At 35.8% G+C, this 23171-nt stretch overlaps 1 protein-coding gene across 1 annotated transcript in view; it reads right to left on the bottom strand.

The window, feature by feature from the left end:
• ADAM7 (ADAM metallopeptidase domain 7) overlaps positions 1-23171 on the bottom strand; it is a gene marked incomplete at both ends in the record, with an annotated part of 47062 nt that overhangs the window by 16392 nt on the left and 7499 nt on the right. The window contains 13 exon segments of the mRNA XM_079706754.1: positions 3992-4178; positions 5183-5285; positions 5691-5886; positions 6908-6997; positions 8438-8458; positions 8462-8622; positions 9451-9571; positions 10997-11081; positions 13384-13553; positions 16471-16539; positions 19886-19939; positions 21227-21419; positions 22450-22526. Of these exon segments, the coding sequence (XP_079562880.1) occupies positions 3992-4178; positions 5183-5285; positions 5691-5886; positions 6908-6997; positions 8438-8458; positions 8462-8622; positions 9451-9571; positions 10997-11081; positions 13384-13553; positions 16471-16539; positions 19886-19939; positions 21227-21419; positions 22450-22526 (1527 nt within the window).

Below are 23171 nucleotides of genomic sequence, written 5' to 3'. Positions count from 1 at the left end.
TTTGTTTAAAGGAACTCCTTTATTTATTTTTGGCTGTGTTGGGTCTTTGTTTCTGTGCAAGGGCTTTCTCTAGTTGTGGCGAGCGGGGGCCACTCTTCATCACGGTGCACGGGCCTCTCACTATTGCGGCCTCTCTTGTTGCGGAGCATAGGCTCCAGACACGCAGGCTCAGTAATTGTGGCTCATGGGCCTAGTTGCTCCGCGGTATGTGGGATCCTCCCAGACCAGGGCTCGAACCTGTGTGCCCTGCACTGGCAGGCAGATTCTCAACCACTGCGCCACCAGGGGAGCCCCTGGGGGGGTAAGTTTTATGACCACATTACTGTTGTTTTGTTGCTTGTGGTTATTGCCTGGCTTATCTTAGCTCATTTATTTGTCAACTGTGATTTTTATTTTTACCTGCTTTTTAGAAAAGAAACTTACATCTGGAAATATTTTTCCAACTCTATTGAGGTATAATTAACAACTAAAAATTGTATATATTTAAAGTGTATATCATGATGACTTTAGGCACTCTTATACATTGTGAGATGACCACAAACAACCTAATTAACACACCCATCACCTCAAATAGTTACTTTTTTTGTGATAACACCTAAGATCTACTTCTCAGAAAATTTCAAGTACACATTACGGTATTATTAACTATAGTCACCATGCTTTACATTAGATCTCCAGAATTTATTCATTTTATAACAGAGAGTTTGTATCCTTTAACCAATGTCTCTCTGCTTTCCCTACCCCTCATCCGCAGCAACCATCATTCTCCTTCCTGCTTCTGTGACTAATGTTTTTAGATTCCACATATAAGTGAGATCATACAGTATTTGTCTTTCTGTGTCTGGCTTATTTTGCTTAGCGTAAGTGAAATATCCAAGTTAATCCTTGTTGTTAAAAACGACTTCTGTTTTTTAAGGCTAAATAATATTCATATATAAAGTCACATATATGTGTATATATATATTTACATATATAATCACATTTTCATTCACCTGTCCAAGGACATTTAAATTGTTTCCATTGGCTATTGTGAATAATGTTTCAGTGAATACGGAAGTGCAGATATCACTTCAATTTAAATTCATTTTCCATTTGGCTGGAGTACTTGACTATTTTTCTTTTTAGAAAATAAATGCTGTCTAATTTTACTGTAATTGTCTTAATCATAAGGTTGTGAGGGTGTTGTTCTATTACTTTACACTCTGAATAATAGCTTGGTTATATATATGGTTTTAGGGTCACCATATTTCTGTTTCCCAAAACTGTGGATTTCGCTGCATTATCTTCCAGCATTTTTTGTTGGAGATAAATATGATGGTAACTTGATAATTTTTCCTATTGAAAAATAATACTTGCCTTCTTTTGTGCTCATTGAACATTTTCTTTATTGTTGACTTCATGGTATGAAAGTAAGTCTAAATGCTCATTTATTTTTATGATTTTTTCCCAGTACTGAGTTTTTACTTTATGCATTCCTAAGTTCAGGGACATTTTTGAGTATTATTTCCTTAATTACATTTTTTTTACCTCTATTCTGTTTCCTTTATCTAGAATTCCTGTTAACACTGTATCAGGTTTCTTAACACTGTTTCTCTTGCTTTTATTCATTTTCTTTTATTTTTAAAATTTTCCTTATCTTATTTTTCTGTGTTAAGAAGTTTAGCTTCCAATTTCCTTTTTTTTTTTTCCTGGAGTTTCTATTCCATGGTTTACTGCATAAATTGCATATAAACAGGCAATCATGATTCATTTTGCACTTTGAAGTCAGTGCTTCTTGATTTCAAATTATATCATTTTATAGATATAATATCCTTCTAAAGTATAAAATATAAATTTAACTTATTTCTAAAGGGTTTTCCTCTTTTTAAAAATGCATCTGTTTCATAGGAGACTATCATCTTTGATATCTCAGACTGGTCTCCTTTGTTCACTCTACTGAATTCTCTTATGTCTGTTGTTTATCTTCTTTCTCTATGCTTATAGAATGGGTTTTCTATATACACGATTAAACACTGAGAAACATTGTTTTAAAACCCATGTAGACCTCACTTCAAGTATTTCAGGCTCAACTAAAGGAAAATACTGAGATGTATTTATTTTGATTTTGCTGTTCTGTATGTTTCATAAAGAGATAACTACAGAGACAGTTTTTGAGCAATTCTTCTCTGGTAGAGAATGAAAGAATTAGCTAATTTCCTCTCTTTCTTCTCTACTCTCATTCTCTCTGCAGTCTACTATCTTTCTCTCTTACCGTTTCTCGTCTTTTATTTTTCATCTTTTTTTCTTATCTATGTTGTAAGTTCTACAGTATAACTAAGGAAAAGGGCACCCAGGGGTAATGGGATATGTTTGTCCTCTTTTCCCGTGCCAAATTAAAATTTACCCAGAAAGAATAACTACTAAGAGAAACTAGAATGTTTTTAGGCATTTAATGTTCCTCAAGTCTAAAAAATAGTATCTCAGAATAAATATGAAAATGACAAATTCTGTCAGTAGTGTCTTTGTGATACCTCTACAGACTAGCGTTTGCTATGCATAGATTCCCTCAGTAGGAATCGGTTCAAGAATTGGTACCATTGTGAGTGGTGCACTTCTGTACTAAGATTTCTCTAGAAGGAATTAGGCACTCTATGTGGTGGTACGTGGTCACGATGTGTTTGCACAATCACGAAGTGTTCCTTAACAACTGCTCCCCTATCAATTTCTTGGCTTAATTCCTGCCATTCTATGAAAGGGATGTCATACGTTTGCTTTCTACCTCTGGCTGATTTTCCTTACCTGAAGTGAGTAGAAAATTACTCGGTATTTTCTTCAAACCAGTGCCTCATACATTCTATCTTACTGAATGTCCTTGAACTTTCTAGTTTGTGGTTGTTACACATACCCAAATTTTCACAGCTATTAACTCCTCGCCATTTTTATGTTTATGTAGTCCTTTTAATGGGAAACTGTATAATTAAATCTATGGACTTGAAATAGAGGTCTCTGTGAAATTATTAAATTCTGATTCTGCTTTTACATGCTGAATTTTTACTTTCCAATTCATTTATCTATCTCATTATATGAATGATACTGTAATGCTTGTGGATGGCAGTGTCGGGGTGGTGCATAGCACAGAAACTGCTCAACTGCAAAATTGCTGATTTTCTCTACAGCGTTATATTTTTTCAAATATTCTTGTGTTTATAAACCTTGATGAGATGGCTACTGGTTTTAGTTTACATTCTCACGTTTTCATCTTGGAGTGATAAAGCCTTTCCAATCAGGCTTCACTCTACCTGTTCAATTTAACTTTTTGCCATTTCACTCGGAGCGCCAGTCACTCTGAAATTGTCAGCTACCTGTCTATGCCATAGACTTGTACCTTTGCATATCATGTAGGTATATTTCTTTTTAAAAAGTCTTTTCTCATCTTCAGTGTGTTGAAAAATGTTCATAAAGTCAGAGCTGAAATGTCGCTCATTTAATGACATCAGAAGATGCCACTCTGTGTTCTACAAGTGAAGTCAGTCACTTCCTTTGGACTCGTGCACATCGCCATGAAAACAGTTGAGTTGGATTGTAGTGATACACTTAATTTAATCTATGAAATTCTCAAGTACACTCATCTTTACATCACGTGTGTCCCACACAGACACTGGCACCATAGTATGTGCCCAGTAAATACGTCTGAATGAATAAAAGAAATGAAGATTCTATGGCTACTTCATAGTCAAATAAGTTTTAAAAAATGCAGTCTGTAATTTTATTGAGCATCTACTATTAGACACTAATTAAGCACATTTATAATATTTTCATAATTTGTGTAACAACTGTTAAGCAAAATGAATATTTACTATAGTGTTATTGCTACTCTGCTCAATTAAAAAAATACTGCAGAGTTTTTTTCTGTATTCCCATATATAAGCCCTCTGGAACCATTTATAGGATCCAATGAGGTTTTAAGTGACTGGACAAGCAGTTGTAATAAAACAAAGGGCGTTCATCTTACCAGTCCATCTCCACATTTTGTTCCAGGAGCAACCAGGCCAAAATCCTTAGAATCGTGGTATAAAAAAGAAGTTTTGCATTCAGTGGCATTCTGCTTCAGAGGCTTCTTAAGCTGATAGATCTTTTCTTCTCCAAGGACAGAAGAATGCTGCCAGCCTGTGCAGCATATCTTTCCACATTTGATATCTCTGAAGGAAAAGAAGAGTATTGTCACACTTGGGACCAGAAATACAATAGAACTTTAGAGACTAGGTTGGAAGTGAAGTGGCCTGGTCACTTTTTTCTAAACCAGGCTTGTCAGAGCCCAGGAGAGGCTGGGTAAACTGTTGGACCCTGTTTCCTGACCCTGGAAACTGAGATGAGTAGACAAAGATGTGAAATGATTGTATTTCTTTATGATATCTATGTAATTCTCAGAAAGCAATATTAGCTCAAGTTTACAGGAGAATATTTCTTATTAGTAATTTGAATTAGCATAACTTTAATCAAATATTAAGATTTCCTTCTTACTCTTTCTTGCGTGGAGCACATCAGTTGATTCTCACAACAAATCTATGAAGTTGCTATTATCATAACCCCCTCTTTGCAGATTAGGCAGCAATTGGAAGTGAGAGAAGTTAAGCTACTGCCCATTTTTAGGATTATATTTAGAAGCAAAGTTGAACTTGATTCTAGGTTTTTATTATTGTTGTTTTCAGTCCAAATCCTGTTTGGGGGCACACAGAAAGCCTTGCCAAATGTCAGAAACAAACCCAGAAGTGGGGGTCAGCACATGCTTTTTAAAAATCAGATCTAACATCCAGTTGTCCCATTCTGTCTTCAACTTCAGCATCTACCTTTCTTTCTTCTGATGGCTTTCCTTCTTTTTTCCTCTTCTCCCCTTTTCTACTTATTTTTGCCCTCCTTCTGTTTGCTTCTTTCTCTCTTTTTTTGTAGCTTCGTTTCCTCCCTTTCTTCCTAAGAATCTTAAATCTTTCCCATCTTTCCTCCTTGTATTCCATGACTTTCAGTTACAAAATGCAGAGCATAAATGCCGTTTAATTCCATCAGGGATGTGTGCTCTCTCCCTTCTTGTTTCCCTTTCTTCCTAATCTCCTCAGTAAAAACAGGCTGTCAGCTGTCAGAACAAGAGCTGTTCTGATTTTGCAAAATACTCTGAGAGGGCACGTACTTTTCTTTACAAGGCACTTACTTTTCTTCACAAGGAAATAATACGTGTTTCTTGTTTTTGCAGTATCCAAATTTATTTCCAATTTTATTCATCTTGCAGCTGATATCAGAACTGCCTTTTGCCTCTGGGACCCAAAAAGAGTATGATAAAAGTAAAACAATGAAAGCATGAATATGACAAATCATAAAAAGCCTTACTTTTCTAATATAATTGAAATTTCAGTGTCATGTCGCAGTGAAGCAGAATGGGACAAATAAATAAGTTAAAAACTATCCTATTGCTTGGGAGGATATTTTAGGAAGGAATATGGATATAAAAAAGAAACAAACATACCTTAACCCACATACTGAGCTAGTCAATTAATATTAGTGGTAAAGTCAATGAATATGAAAGGTATTATTCAGAAAGGTGCCAGGTAATATCTGCCACAAATGGCATTATCTCCAATCTTGTCCCCAGATTCCTAAAGGACAGTAACAGAAATAACGGCTATTATCTTTATCAATCATTCACTGTAATTGTCTCTCACCTTTATCAAACAATTCAGAGCACTGATCATCCTGGGTGGGACAATTCCCCATGAAGCAGTAGCCTTTTGCATTCTTGCAAGGAAATCCATTTATTTGGAATTGGTCCTTAGGACACCCGGAAGAGTGGCCAGTACACATCTCAGGAAAATCACACTCATCTTTTGCTGGTCTGCATATAGACACTGCTTTTTCCAACTGTTGAAGAAAAACGAATAGATTGAATCTTGGACACCCATAGGTTAGGAAAGGTTCGTAGGAGGAAGTAAGGAGGTTGACCCATTTAATTTATCTAAAAAAGTTTTAAGGATGGATCATGACTTCCCTCTCCATTCCACTGAGAATTATTAGCGTTCTTGGTTTTTATGTAATTTTAGGAACGACAAGTTGGTGTTTTTGAAATTTGGTATTAGAGCAGCACTGAGAAGAGTTGGAATGGACATAAAATGGAGAAATGAAGCATATGTTCTGTTCATCTTGCCTCCTTCACCCCTTTAGTACATCCCTTTCTCACACCCCACCCCACCGTACATGCACAACTGGGAACGCCTGACTCTAATGAGGAATCACCACTCCCAATAAATCAGATCTTTTCAGATGAACTAAAAAAATACCCAGGCTCTCACTGCTGGAGGGCACAACATGGAAATATTCTCTCTCATTCAGCCATTCAATATGCATTTAATTTGTGCTGGGTTTTGGAAAGATTTGAAGATGAATAAAACACACTTCCTTTCCTTTGTCAGTTCGCAATCCAGTGGCGTGAAAGAAGTGTCAATAAACCCTTAGACAGAGGCGTTTGGACTTTTGGTCATCTTTCCTAGGAATATATCTCCAGCTACTAGTCACTGTCACTTTCCAATTCCAGGATAACCCTTTTCCCTTTCAGTTCACTGTTGTTGGGATGCCATTTTCCCCCTCAGCTGAGGTGAAATAGGTTGGTAATGATCGACAAAAAAAGCAAGAATCATGTTAGTCTTATAACTCCACTCCTAAAAGTCCAAGCACTGCTTACCTGCTTCTCCACTCCCCAGACCATAACACTGCTTAGTATTTAGAAGTCTGAGCATCTCAGAAGAGGCTGTATTGGGTACGAGCAATCTTAGCTCCAATCTGGGATTAGTGGTGGAAGGTCATCCAGTGGCCAGACGACTCTTTGGTTCTATGTATACTTAATAAACTGAAAACAGAGAAACCCAGTCCTAGCAAAGGATCTTACCTGACAAGATTCACAGCATTCTCCTTCTGCACAACGAAATCCTGGCTTCAACATACATTTGTGTGCATCACAACAAGGATTAGTGCGCTCCTGGCAATAATCAAAAATGAAAAATTAGAAGCGGTTTGTAGTTTGGCTCCTGTTTGAAGAGTTAATTTGTGGTGCTTCTGTGCAATTTAGCCATAATTGTTTTTCAGAGTTAAATCCAAATATATGGTCCTTGGCTATGATATGTATACAAAGACTACTGCTTGCAAATGGTGTTTGGGACTTTTACTTTGTTTCCTTCTCTTGTGCTGTTCAGTACTCCACAGCTAATGATTCTCACTGGTAGCATACAAAGCCCAAAGTTTGTGACCTTCCATTCTCCTGATGACTTCTGTTCTCTGGAAGAGTCCTGCTGCTTCTCATGCTAAATGTTGGGTGTGAGATAATACAACTTCCGATTTTATATTTTCCTCAAGATGCTAAATATTTCGGGTTGAACTTTTAACAAAATGCATTGTTAGATAATAATAACAGGATGGACACTTAGACCCTATCTGCTGAAACAAAGTTAAAACTGCAAAATACTGTCTGCATCCTGTCATGTAAGGTACTTCAAGTGTTGGAATGAAACTGTAGAACCATTCCAAAAAATGCACATAGGCAAAAACATCACTTTCCAAAGTTAGGATTCTCTTTCCATTTAATCTGAGACATTTGAAAAATAGAAGCTGTAACCTCTGGACCTTTGCTGCCTCAGCTCTGATCTTGGAGTCTCTTCATGGCCAGAATGAATTTTGAATTGTGCATTGTCTAGAGCATAGCTACTTAAAATGTGGTCCTTGGACTGGCAGCCTTAGACAACCTTGCAGATTGGTAGGAATAGGATCTCATTTCCACTCCAGACCTACTGAATCAGAATCCACATTTTAACAACATGCCCAGGTGATTTATGAGCACTTGATAATGTGAGAAGTCATTATCTAGGACACATACCTATATGATGAGCTCTTGAAAGAAAAAGCTCCTATGTTAGAGAAAAGCAGAATGAGAATTAATTTAAAATATGCCTCCAAGGCTTATTCTAAATGTACCAGAGACTGCAATAAATATGTGTAAGTTTAGAAGGTTTCTGCTCAATTAACTTTTCTAATAATGTGAACTGGTCAACAGGGATATAGACTAGCCTCATAAGACCCTGAGTAAAACTCGATTGACTGACTGTGAGGGATTTTGTAGAACAGACTCCTACTGTGCATGAGAGATCAGACTTAACGACACCTATGAGCCCTTCTCACAAGAAGAGCCAATTAATGTGTAAACCAGGCTAATATGATGCTCTGAATCTCCAGCAAGATCATTACATGACTTGGTAAGAAGCCTTGCATTGAGGCTGCACCAACAACTTGTTTCCATTTTTTTTTTTTAAGCACAGTTTTTAAAGCTTTACAAGAATTACCATGGTTGATTAATGGCTACATCCCTGTCTAGGTTCTAGCTGAGGTTACACTTTGTAAACGTAAAGGCAACATCATTTGCAAATACCTGAACAGGGCCACAATCACACTATTCTCCATCATCCAACCTCTTGTTTCCACCATATGGATAATCACTTAACTTATAAGAAAATGGAATATTCAACATGCACGTCGGCTTGTAATCCTTGAGATATTGCTGGTACTGGGTTTTGCTGCATTTACTGAATTTTAGTGCAGGAATGCTAGAGATAGGATGAGTTAAAAATAAAGATTAATCATATCAATGCATAGTGGTAGAACAGCTATGAAAGTTCTATAGAGAATTTAGAACAAAAAATATGTAAATGATAGACTCAAGGTCCATTTACCTTTTTTACTCGTCTTACTGTTACAGCAGAGTAGTAGCTGGGCTCTTTATTATAGAAAATGTCTTATTGAAACACAGCCAACACATACTATTTTAGTGAAAATACTCAGACTATATATCCTCCAGAATATCCTTCCTGAAGCCCATGGTTTAGACCAATTGTGCCTGCTGCTCCCATATCACTTTTTATTTGTCCCACTTGAAATAATCTATATATTTGCCTACCATCCATGCAAGAATACAAGCTTCTCAATACAGGGACTGACTCGTGTTCAAAGTTTTTAAAAATAAGCACTAGTTAACACAGTGCCTGGCACAAAGTAGTTCTCTATAAACATTTTCTGAAACAAAGTATTAATATTTAGTACACTCTTACACATCTTAGGAATGTGATATATTTCTTTTTAAGCTGAAACTTGCCTCCCTTCCATCTTCCTTTTGTTTTGACTCCCTTGTCATTATTATTGATACAATGATTGGATACAGATGGACTTTTAAAGTCTTGGAGACGTTTGAGTGGGATGTTGTGGTCCCCCCAAAATATTACGAATTATGTAGATAATGATGTAAAATTAGATATCAGTTACTGAGTTCTTACCCAGGAGATATTAGGAAAATTCCAGATAATAACAATATGTCCCTACAATATTGAGTTTTACTCAAAGCCACTCCCCCAACATTGAAATATATTCTCTATGTTGTTTAAGCCTCACCTTCCATCACGCATTTTCCCAAAGTACAGGTACATGGGTAATCATCATGCCGCATCCCAAGGTTATGCCCCAACTGATGTGCCATTTTGCTTGCAATTGCATTTAGGTCAGGTAAAAGATCCTGATGCCAAAAAAGATGTGCATTAGAAATTTCTATAAGATAGTACACTACAGTACATAAAGCTTTGAACTAGTGGTTGAGAGCTGGTTTCTAGCTTCTGGTTAACTAGTATTTTATCTAAGAGGTCGTGGACTTAGTTATCTTCCGTTCTTGCACCTTAGTTTCTTCAGTTATATAATGAGGTTGGACAAGTAACCTTTTGGATGTCTCTAACACTAACACTTGGAAATTTTTTTTTTTTGGTGCAGTAATAGTCATTGTTGGTTTTATATAGACTCATTTTTACAAACAGCTCAAATTTATTAATTAAAGTCCTACACAATAAAATAAACATTATTGATTGTCTTATATTACTAGATATTCAAAGGGAGTAAAAATAAAAATATGTGAGTTTCAGGTTTCCAATTTATAGTCTCACATTAGGCAATAATGTTATACAATCATGAAGAGGCAGTTACTACTATGAAAAATGTCAGAAGATCAGTAATGTAAAATCCAACACAGAGTTGATAGTTATCTTTGTTCTTAGTTCTATTTCATGTTTTAATCTCTATATTAATGAAAAAATTAAATTTCCAAAGAGGGGTGGGATATCAGGTTACTATAAAAGTAAAACACCCCTAATTTGGTGATTTCATCTTACTCATATGACATTTAAAATGTGTCCTGGATGGGTTATAATGTCATAATTGAAGTGGACAGCCTATATTAGATTAATTTGACTCTATTATGCAAAATTTTGTTTCTAAACTACCATGGGCAAAGGCATAATCATAAAAAGAACCATAGGAATAATAAATCAAGTAGTCATTTTAGTAAGTACTGGCTTTTAAGTTCAAGGTCTTACAAGACTCGCTTAAGCATAACAACAATTAGGCAGAGACACTACAGGAAATCAACCCAAACCTTGATATCTTAAAGAATGCCTTAGATAGTGTTATTTGGGCAGCATTTACTAGAAGTGTAGTGACTTGGTAAGGGATCAGATAAACAAAGGGAGTCAGCAGTATGTAGGTTTTAGGCTTTCTGAAAGTGAATGGTAAAGCCATCTAGATATGATATTTTCCACATAAGAACAATTATCCTTACTTGCTAAACCAGCCATCAAGTTTTATGTACATCACATGTCCTTACAAATAACTATATTTAATATGCAAAAGAGCTTTCCTAATCTTTGTAGGTTAATTCGTGTATGACGTTCATACAAACTCTGGAAAACACTGGTTTATCTTCATTACTTATCTATAGTTTTTAATAAAACACTTCCCATTTAATAACGGAAACATGACAGTTTCATCGTGACATTTTGGTGGGAATGTATGACAGGATGCATACATGGTTCCTTTCAATAGGACACAGAAGAGTACAGAAATCTAAGGTAAGCATTTTGATTAAGTAATATAACATAAATAAAACACAGCCCATCTTAACGACACTGGAGGAATAATAGGGCAGGCATATACCCCCTGGATAGGAAGTTCCTTGTGCATGTGCGTAGAGCCACTTTCCACTATAAACGAGATATAAATAAACTCGTAGTTCAGTTAACACAAACACTGAAGTGCAGTGAATCCCCCCAATGCTAGTGCCTTGGCACTGGAGTTCTGGAATTGAGGATGACCTTGGTTGATATGAAGCTCATTTTAAACCTGTGGTATTTTATAGGCATTGAGAAAGTCAATGTAGTCTTGAGTTGAAATCATAAAAGAGTACTTCCCCCCCAAAAAAATAATAATAAGGTCAGAGTCCATTTGACTTGACTTTAATTTGCCCTACACTCAACTTTGGATAAAACCACTTAAAAGACCAAAAAAGTTTAAAGTGTTCAGAGGGTAAAATGCAACATAGTGAATGGACTCAACACCACGATTAATTTGCCGTGGTTGACAATTAAAACAAAAAATTAATCAACCATTGAAACTCATAGAGGATTTGATAAGTAGAATCAAACATTTAAAACACTTGTCATGTGAAAACAGGTCTATTCCTGGATTATCTAAAAAGACAGATGTAGATGTGTATATTAAAGGGAGCCAAATTTGATATGCTTTCAAGAAGAACATTTAGACTTGGACCACTTTAAAAAGAACTATCATAGGCTGAAGGACCATATGTAGAGTATAATAGAGATGGTTCAAATACAAGAAAGCTAGTCAGGCTAGATGACCCCTTTCCGTGTTTAACTTTTCTGATCAAGAAGATATGCTATATTTCTTTCTTCACTACTGATACGTTTCTGTCCCTACATTTTAAAGTCTTAGTATTTGACTATGCATATTGGAAGAACTTAGAATTCTGGTCTTCCCAGACTCTGGAGATCTTGGGAGAATATCAGCTATGGAGATGAAGCACCAGAGAAAGCACACTCTGGATTCTGACTGTGCTTATGGTCACTGAAAACCAAAAGTCACACCATGATATCATATACAGTATCCAGTCACTTCTAGATCTATGTGAATATAGAGGGAAGACATGTAAGAAACCAACATAAGAAGTTCTAAATATGATGCCCAGTTAGTCATTTAATAGCACTCCCCCACATCTCTATTTGTAGACATGCTATTGGTGTGTGAAGCTACTGCTCAGAGTAAGAGACACACATGGAAGTAAAAGATTGTCTACTTATACCAAATTAATTTTCCTAGGCTAATTTATTAAGTATTTTAAGACATACATCCAAGGAATAGGCAAAAGAGCTAATCTTGCCTGCTGTGAAGGTCATGATACTATTTTACTTTACCTCCATAATTTTGGGGCACAGTAGTACATGAATATCTGAACCCAACCACTGTTCCCCTGGAGATATGTGTTATGGACCATCCTGGATATGAAAATCAGAAATGATATTTGGAGGTCTGGTTCACTCATCAATCTGCCAAAGGGCTGAACCTGACCTCTGACTATGGGCATTGGAAGCTTCACAGTCTTGAGTTCAGACTGAAAGTTAACATTTAGATAATGATAGAAAGCATATTTGCAGGCTATGTTTGTAGACTTTAGGAGAAATACTGGTAATATAGGTAGATGAAATAGTTAAAGTGGGTACCACTCGTATATAGTAGCTTTAAGGACATCAAAAGAGATGCTAAAAGACTCCACTGCTTCAAAGTTGTTCTTCCCTAATTTAACATTCCTTATGAGGACAGGACTATGTGAAACACAAAGGTGAAGTCAGATCAGTTCCACCATAATTTATCATTTTCCTATGGGCTGAGTAGTGTACTAGATATTTTGAATGACAAAACGGTAAAAATAGCCCCCCTTTTAAGGAATTAATGACCTAGTATTACAGAAAAATCCAGCCCTTTACTTAGGAACATTAAAGCTGTGGCAGGTTTAATTTATCAGATTAATTATCTGTTATCTTAAGTATAGATGCCCTTGAAGAGCTGGTCTGGATGCACACACTCTGTTGAGGGAAAATGTCCAGAAAATGAAGTGCTTTCTCAGAAAGGTGGGTTTAAGTGCAGTGTTGAAATGGCATGGCATGGAAGGCTGAAGAGAGTTAAAACTGGATGCTGATAAGTAAAGTAAATGGATTCTAAGGGTGCTTTGCATACCTAATGACATTTTCAACTCTGCCTAGCAACATGAATGTTTCAAAGTTTTCATTTCTGATATTAATCATTATTAGGAAGAAAGGTTATTTACAAGTTCATCTGGAAATTTTCTATATAGCTACACATAACATTTTTGTCCCTGTGACTTTTATCCAAAAATCAGCTGCTTTAAAAAGTATTTTGGTTTATTTGTTTTGTTTTCTTTTTTAATAATCCACCTAAGATACGCGGGGAAATAAAGCAGCGACATACCTGAGTAACGTAACATGATCAAAATTCTTCCATTTTTTAAGGATTATTTCTTGCCAAGCCGAAAAACGTAATAAGGTAGTTTCTGTTTCAGAATCTATACCTATTTTGTCTCCATTTGTCCATATTTCAAGGCCAACTAATGTCACTTGAATGTCCAAGGTTTTATAAATCTGTTTGAAGGAGAAATAATTTTTCACAGTGTGAGGTTGCAGAAGGATCCTTTATCATGACTATATTCCTTTACATTAAAAAAAGTAATTTTAATGTGTGAAGTACATAAGCAAAAGTTCAGACCTCATTTCACAAACAGTTGTATTGAAACAGAATGTAGAGTTGAATCGTCCAGAATACTGGGTGAATTGCCATGACTAGCAAAGAAACTTGACCAAAAACACCTGATTCTCCTTGAACTATTATAATCCTTACATACACTGGGCTCAGGATATGTCTAAAATAAATAATTTACTGAAGCTCTGAGATTATACCTGACCTGAAAATATGAATTTGTGAACAGTGGCACATAATGGAATGAATGTTCTTTATTCGTCTCTCTACTTAGGTCATGAGTTTGTTCTGTAGCAGATTAGAAAGTTGATATTGTTTTCAAAAACCCATAGCTTAGCTTTCATGTTTGTTCCCCATGTTTGATTTTTGGAACTACTTTGTTGTGTAAGAAATCTTATTGGGGATTGCTCAAAGCCTCAAAACAGACAGAAATAGTTGTAGCCCAAGGCTTCTCACCCCTATTCCCATCTGCTTTTGTAAACACCTAGTTGATAGGTACTTTGATGCCAGGACAAAAGAGGTTAAGAGTTTAAGGAAATATTATGATGCTTTTGAGATGAAGAACTATGTATTATATCAGTTTTATATTTCATAACAGCCAGTACAAAGTTGGTTGAAAGAAAGAATGAATGATAAACTATGAACACTAAGTTAGGAACAGAAATAGAGGTCAACTCAACAATATTAATAGAGAATGTAACTGATTATTAAGAAGTTTAATATTCACATCATTGCTATAACAATAACTTTGTATTCATTTTTCACTTTTCTTAACCAGCATAATATGAATATATTGAATTTCATGTGTCAACGTGATAACCATGACCCATAGTCATTTCATAACCGTGAGAACTATGGTTCTCATGAACTCTTACAAAGTTAGACCTTTAGTTAAATCATGATCTCAAACCTAACTAGATGTCCATTCCTTCTGGCTCTGATCGTATTGTGGAATAAACCTTATGAATTAGGTCCCACCAAGCAAGATGATTTTTTTATCCTTTGGATTCTCTACATTCATGGGTGGGCTTTAGGTCCATAAAACTGGATTCAAGTGCAAATGGGAACCATATTTGTTATTCTATGGATGTATTCTCTTCTGGTGAGAAAATATCCTATAAAATAAAGCCATATTTTATCTACAGAATGCTTGGATGGGTTTGGATATACATATTTGGAAGGTTGTTGAGAGAGTTGGTTCACTCTTCTTAACAGAGGAAGAACTTTGGAATTTCTGAGACAAAAGAGGTGAAGACATGAAAGTAAAGTGAGAAAGGATGCAGTGAAGTAATGAGTATGGAGGATAAAGGGCCAGTAAGAAGAGATATGACGGGAAGAGTCAAGGACTTTTAGACTATGCTACTTTAAATTGTTTGTGGTATGAGCCCCCAGTCTGAACTGAAAATCTTTAGTAAAAGTTCAGCAATGTGCAACAATTTTGGAGATGGGACCCCAAGAAGAGAGAGATAGAGTCTTATATTTGGGTCAGTGTTAGAGGAGTAATAAAGACAATTGCAAGATATAAGAAACAGGAGAAGCAGCACTTGAGATCACCCCCAGAGCAAAGCCAGTACTGGGTGTGGGAGCTCCCCACTATGCCCAGGAAAGGGATTAATTTATATCCAGGGCTAATGGTAGCTCTCAGTCCCTCCAATCCTGTTTGGGAAATTGAGAGTACCCTGAAGCAATTCCTCCACATCCTGCCCACGCTAGGGGGCTGAGACAGCCCCGCGCACTGTGGAGAGTGTTTTCCAGCCCTATCTGACCCGAAGGGCTGGTGAGAACACCTGAAAGATGTGCATCCCAGTGGTGCTCCAGCTGAGAGAAGGGCTGACAGAGCCAGTAGTTTGTGAGCAAAGCCAGTAATCCTATTCAGCTGGGAAACCTGGGGTCAGCTTGAGTTAAGGCAACAAACAAAGAGCTTTACCAGTTTCAGGGCTGCTTCTCCTGCTGTGCCCAAGCAGGGAATTTAATTTGCAGCCCCACTCATTGCTAAATATAGACTTCAGCCTGTCTGACCAGGGACCCTCACTGTGAGACGCTACATAGCCCATTCAACTGCGGAACTTGAACAGAGTTCAGCCCGTGGCTTCCCCCATCTGCGAGCAAAACTGGTGGCCTCATTCAGTGCACTCAGGTCTGATTCAGGCCCCAAACATTCTAGTAAAAAACTAGAAAAAGATCAAATGTCCTTCAACTGGTGAATGCAAAAACCACTGATCTAAAGGAGCGATTTCTTACAATGTCTTTCTTTGGGCCTCTTTATCCTGGTAATGGAGCTGGTCGGAAGGAGTCAGCTTTGAAAGATGTGTATAATTCACAGTCTTGCTTCTTTGACAGCATTCTAGTTCATTTCATGTTAGACGAATTCATCATTTTAGTGAATTTTACAGAAATATTTCCCCTGATTTCTCTGTCTAAACATGGGCAATAAATTATAGCTTGAAAGACTTTTTGCTATGCAAAGGTCGTGGAAGAGTGATTTAAAATAGTGGATTTGATTTACTCATGATGGGTATTCAAATCTTTGTACATTGCTTTATAAATTTTGTGATAGTGACCAATATTTGAAACTTATGTAAATATTAAGTGTCATTTACTTAGAAAACCAAAAACTTAGAGCTATGATCCATTTGTTGCTGTGATTTGTTTTTCAGTGGAATTTTGCTAGACTACTTGGTGAACTGTTATGTTTTGTGCTGTCTCAATATCAGTATTACTACAAAAATCCAGCAGAGATCTATCCTAAAAGTTTCTTTCCATTTGTGTTTTTGGCTTGATTCAGACTGTATCAAATCTTACCATGTTGACAAAATTGACCATTCCCCAAACTTGATTCCTCAGTTTGTTAGGGTGATTATTCCTGTGATACTGGAAATATAGACATCAAATCAATACTCATTAATCATAGGAGTTGAATAAAAATTCAACATCATGAGATATTTCAAAGAAAAAAGCTCATTGGCTTTCCGTCCAGAGAGCTAAAAAATCTGGGCAATTTATGCAGAAATACATGTTTTATATAAAATAATAGGATATAGCAGTTTCAAAAGTCATGCTTCACCTTGGCACTACTTTAAGGTTTTCTTTATAACTCTGTTCCCTCTTCACATTAGACATATTACATTATGTTGATTTATTAAACCAATTGATAAGTATTCTTGAGAGTCCATATTCATAACAAAACTTATTAAAGCTCCACAGCAACCATTATATTGCAAAAAACAACTTTGTCAGCACTCCTATATCCATGGTGGCTACAAACTAAGGAGCATATAATCAAGGATCATCCTGGAGCCAGGGATATGATGGAGAGGGGCAAGAAATTGTGGTTTCCCCCTTCTTTCTCTCCAGGAAAAGGCTAAGAAGACAAAGCAGTTTCCTGCTTCAGCTTATTTTGTATGTTGTTCTCTTCTTACAAATGGATTCCCTATTTGTACTTGTTCTCAACATTATCAATTTAGGCCTAATAAAATACACTTAATAATAACATAAGGTATCCCGTAGAGATAAATGCAAATGGTCAAGCTTCTTTTATAATAAAAAAAAATGCCTTTTCTGAATGCTGCAATTATCCTATAGTTAACATTCCATTGCTCGCCTGTTATCTTAAATATCTGAATACCCCAAAGATATTACATTAGAATCCCTTTAATTTTCATTTCCTACCCACTCCTCAACCTACTACTCACTGATTTAAATGCCACTATTCTACTGAAACTATTCCTGATAGGCCCATAAATTTCCTCTTAATTATCAAATCCATTGCATTACTAGAATAAACCTTCATTGTTATGCACACTTTTTCTTTTGATATGTGCTGGATTGGTTTTGCAAATATTTTTAGGGTATTTGCAGTCGTATTTGTGAGTGAAATTGGCTTGTAGTTTTACTTTCTTGTCTGGATTTGTTATCAGTGTCATCATAGGTTGTTATGGTAATGACCCTTAAGGAATCACTCTTCTGGGTATCTGCACCGATGTGTGGTTCCCTCAACCATTGATTCTAGACTTGGCCATATGACTTTAGTTAATAAGACATTAATAAGTGTCCTATAAGCAGAAGCTTGAAAAGCTCTTGTACATTGAAGCCTGGTCTCTCTCATGATGTTTTGATGCCCAGGTATAATACCAGAAGAACAGCCTTGCCTACTGGGGACACATGGGCCAAACCCAACACTAGATACCAGACAAGTGACTAAGGCCAGGTTACACCATCCAGCCAGCCCAGTGGAACCACCAGATTACTGCAACTATATAAATGACCCACACTAAGTTTTGGGTAGTTTGTTACACAGCAGTAGATAACTAATATGAACGTTACAATAACTATGAAATGTGTGAAGAATGTTTCCTATTCTTGAAAACAGTGTATGAAAGATGGGGTTTTCTGTTACAATAAATTTCGATGTAATTTGTCTTAAAACTCATCTGAGCCTAGTTATTTGTCAATAGATTGTGGACTAATTTAACTTTAAAACTTTCTTATATTCTTTCTGGAGTTTCCTATTTCTTCTCAAGTCAGCTTCTTAACATTGTACTACATTCTTCTGCTCATAAATTTGTTGGCACAAGGTTGTACATATATTTTTTAATGATATATAATCTTTCTTATATTTATGGTTATGTTTTTCTTTCATTTCTAATTTTATTTGTACTTCTATTTTTGTCTTAAGTATTGTCAGAAGTTCCTCTATTTCATTTATCTTTCCAAGGGACTAGCATTTGACTTTGTTTCTTTTTGTCTTGTGCTTTTTATCAATTTTACTCATTATTAAAATTATTTTTCCTTCTCTTTTTTGGTTTTATTCTGTGTTTATGTTCTAACTTTTCCAGTTAGACTCTTAATTCATTAAATTTCTTTTTTAATATAAATGTTTGTCTACAAATGTCCTTCTAATTACGGTTATGCCACCTGCATCTGGAAAAATTTATCTCAACTAATGTTTTCTTTTTGCTATTATAAATATTTCATACTTTCAGATTTGACTTGTTTAGTCAATTAATATTTGGCAATGTATTTTTCTTTTAGTTTCCAAATCAATTTTCGTTTTGTAGTCTAGTTTAACAATTTTTTTGTTATACCTTCCAATTTGGTTGTGGTTAAAAAAAAGCGGTGATCTTCTCCGTATATACCTTTCCTATCTGTTTTGCTTCCTTTGTGGCAAAATGTCAGTTTAATTCTTGAAAATGTTTTGTTTGAACTTGAAATGATTACATATTGTCTTTTTTCTGGTTGCAGTATACATCCATCAATTGATTAGATCAAACCTATATTTATGTGGTTCAAATCTTTTCTATTTTTGTTGAATTTTTTCCCTGCTTAGCCTAAAATTTTCTAATAGAGAAGTAAAAACAACCCTTCTTACCCTGTAACCATGTTTTTTGTTGTTGTTGTTGTATATCTTTTTATATTCTGCTGTAAGGTGTATAATCTGAAATATCGTTGGATGATTTGCAGTTCTTGGAGAGCTCATTCTTCTTTTCATTATGTTGGTTGACTCTTCCTCGTGTGATTAGTTTTACCTTGGATTATGATTATAGGACATTTTTGACTTGGAGTCTAGCAGTTTACCGAATTTCTAATCAGTTTTTTTTGTTGAAAGCTTGGCGTGGCATTTCTGTATTTAAAGAAAAGTATGTCATACCCCACATCAGTGCAGGACACAGGCTTCGGATTTTGTTTTCCCAGGCATAATATTTTCCCTGCCCATTGCTACAGGTAGACAAACAAAATGTTTCCTTTCTCTTTGCAGTTTCACTAGAGAGCTTTTCCAGTTCCCTTTAAGAGATGGGACAGCACTTTGTGGCTCTGGGCCTCAGGCAATATATTCTATATACTGTGTGTTGTATCACCATGCCTTTGAATTTTAGTTACTGTTTTGATGAGATTCTCTGCCTCATTTTTAGCACTTGGAGATTTTCTGTGTTTTTTTGGCTCAACTATAGATTGTGGACATATGACATATTTTCAATTTTTTGAAGTTGTTCATCATTTCCATATGTTCATAATGTGGAGGGAGGTTCTATTTTGGCTTAGTCTGCTATACTGCCAAAGGACATTATCATCTCTTATATATGTCTGTTTGGGGAAGCTAAAAACAGAACATTGAACCTGGAATGGAATTCTGATTAAAATACTACTTTCTCTTTGTTAAAAATCACAACTATAGTTTTATAAGAATGAATGGGGAGCAAATGTTTATCTGAAAACTTACCATGTTATCATCAGCAACAATGAACAGTTCAATATACTTTTCTTTTTCCATACTGTGGAAATTTATGGAAAATTGAATGAAATACGGTTAATGTCTCTTGTCTTAACATTTTAAGCTAAAATTTTCAAGGTAAGAAATGTTAGTATTATTGGAAGTTGTCATGCAGGAGTGTATCTAATAATTCTAGAAATGTAGGTAAATAAAACCCACTATATTATTAAAACATGTGGTTCTATGCATCAGATTCTAGTAAACCTGAAACAACATTCCATATTTTATTTTCCTTTTATTTTTTTGTTTAGTCTTTCAGGTAAAATAAGGATTATAAATAAAGAATCATGAATCCAGTTTTTAACATTTAGGGTTTTTTTTTACTTTACAAAGTAAATGCTTACTAAGTAAGCTCATGTAAAAGGACCATTTACAGTTGAGAGCAAGACATATAACTGGCCAACAGGAGTGCCTGTATTCCTTCTATTCCTCTTCTGTCTCCCGATCTCCCTTTGTGGGAGTGTCAATTCCAAGGAAACATATAAAAGTTGTTAATTATAGATCTTTTATTTTATAAAACACAATACTAAGAAATTCTAAGTTTTCAGCTTTCAGTGTCATGCATTGAGGTACACGCATATGCTCTTGAATATAAACCAGAGGCATATTGTTCAAATATTTGACTGTCATTCTTTTCTGAACTAAGTAATCATTTATTTATTGATATATTCAATCAAAAAACCCATCTATTAGGCATCTAGTAAGTTTCAGACACAGTCTACACCATGGATATATGAAGAAGATAAACACTCACAGATCTTAAAGGCTAACATGTAGAGGGGATTTAAGTTGATATGAACAAGTAGAGAAAAGCCTAAAATATGGAGGACTATCATTGTGCCTTCATTCTACTAGAAATTCCACCTTAACAATTAGAATATTTAGCGTGATGAAAGGGGGATAACCTGGCTTATCATCAACAACTCCTCCCAAAAAAGTGGCAGGAAAGACCAGGAAAGAAAAGACAATATCTAAGAGAGATTTCAAGATGTAAATTTCATTCTTTCCAACCACTTATAGCCCTAATACTATAAATCTATATGTAGGGTTGTAGATATCCCCCTTCTTAGAAACTGATGAGATAAACTGAGATTTGCTGTAGGGAATGAACACTTTCTGTGTAGATAACAAAAACAAAAGTTTGACATTTCGGATTTCAAACAATGAAGAGTCAGATTCAGGCAGCCTGTACACTTCATTAATTGGGCTCATAATCTCTCTCTTGAGATCAGTAAGAAAGTAAGAGGCATTTGACTTGGGATAAAGACAATTTAAAAATAAGGCACTCACTTCCATTTTGGAGTCTTCCATGGATTTAGTATTGTCATTTGGAACAGCTGTCCTGGTAAAATTGAACTCTGTAGAAGAATAATTGGCAGGTTGCTGCACCTGGGGTTTATATTTGAACACCAGATGTTCTCCTTCATCTGAATATTTCACTGGTTCAATGAGGTACCTTTGGTCACTCACCCTGAAGAACCCCCTGTGGAAATTGGGAATACAATGTCTCTTTAAGATCTCTTTCATTTTACTCCTACATTACTTACACAATACTTCTCTGTTCCACTTTATGGAGTTTGCCTTTTTAAGAAAGGGAAACTGCAGGGTCAAGGCCTCATGTAAGCATGTAGCCAGGTATTCTGAGAGACAAAGAGGGAAGATAGCATGTAACCTTTGACTCAATAACTTTTCTAAGAGTCAACTCATCTGGATTTTCAGAAGTTTAAGAGCCCAATCTCTCCTTTGAAGCATAGGTAGAGTAACAATTCCCACCCGGGGTTGAGGACCTCTGGCAAGTCTTAGTTCTTGCAAAAATTTTGTGAATATTCATGTCCATCATTCATTAATTACAGAGTAAATATATGAAGGTACAGACACTATTATGTGGTAATTGTGTCACTAAAGGGTTTCTCATTCTTTAAAATTCTGGGACCTACTCAAGTAAAATCCTCAAAAATGAAGATACAGGTTTCTTCCTCTTCTACTCTCTGCCTCCCCACATCTTCTTCCTTTGTCCTTGAGCCCAAGATCTAGAGACAACTTATATAGGCTTTACTTCTGACATTTTTTACTTTCCAGAGTCTGGAAACACTGCCTAATTTAGTAAAAAGCTGTGAAGTGTTGTGGTGTGATGCAGTGGGAATTCACAGGCCTAGAAATTAGGAGGACTGGTTTTTGGACGGAGTTCAACCACCAGCAAAATGAATGTTCAGGAGCAAGTCTCTGATGTCAGTATCCTGATCTGTAACATGAGAGGACAGGCTGGATGAGCTCCAGTCACCTTCCAACTCTGAATCCCTTGATCATAGACTGAAAAACTTGTCTTGCTTAGGGCTGTGTTTTACATCTTTTTGTCAAAAATGAACATAAACAATGGACTGGAGTGGATCCTCATGCTGAAAATATACAGTAGCTTTTTTCCATTAATTTTTCTATTTAAAGGTCTTAAGAAAAGTGAATGTCTTTGAAAATTCATAGGAAAACTCATAAAGGTAGAAAGATACGGTACATACCTCAGACCATTACATGTGCTGATACTGGCAGCAGAATCAAATTCATGTATGATGGATCCTTGGTAAAAACAGTGATCCTAAAATAGATGAAGAGGCTAATGATATAAGTACATGTATTGATATTATAGAAATATTAATATCTAGATATTTTATGTTCACAATACATCATTATTTCATTTTCACAAACTATCCTTATGTTCGTTTATGCATTCATTCATGCATTCATTCATTCATTGCATTCTTTCATCGGAAAATTTCGAAGCTACTTTAGAAGCCTTTTATTTTAATTGCATGATTACTTTGTGTGAAGCAGTGTATGAATTCTTCTCTCACAAATTTAAGAGTATTAGTTGATGCTAACCTCAGAAATGTAACCCTTTTCCTTTGAAATATTACTCTTTTAATCCATCTTAAAATCCTATCAAACTACCCCTCCTGTGCTGTTATTATAAATTTTCTCCAGTTGCCTATGAAATAAAGTCAAAATTTTTGATGATCACAGAAATTAGGTCTCACTCTCCAACCAGGTCCCCTCGTGCCTTTGTCTCCTGTCTCTCTGCTTCGATCAAGTTGGTATCTTTATTACTCCCTACTGGGTGTTCCATCCATGGTGATTCCGCCAAATAATTTCTCTTTCCATCAGTTCCTTAGGTTCAACTCCTGCCTATGTGTGACACTTTCCATGGTCCTGCACCTCAGACTCTCACAGACGAACAACCACT

Source organism: Hyperoodon ampullatus, assembly GCF_949752795.1.
Source record: "Hyperoodon ampullatus genome assembly, chromosome: 6".
Classification (NCBI taxonomy): domain Eukaryota; kingdom Metazoa; phylum Chordata; class Mammalia; order Artiodactyla; family Ziphiidae; genus Hyperoodon; species Hyperoodon ampullatus.
Note: the sequence above shows the minus strand (reverse complement) of the source record. Positions and strands in the feature narration are given on the sequence as shown.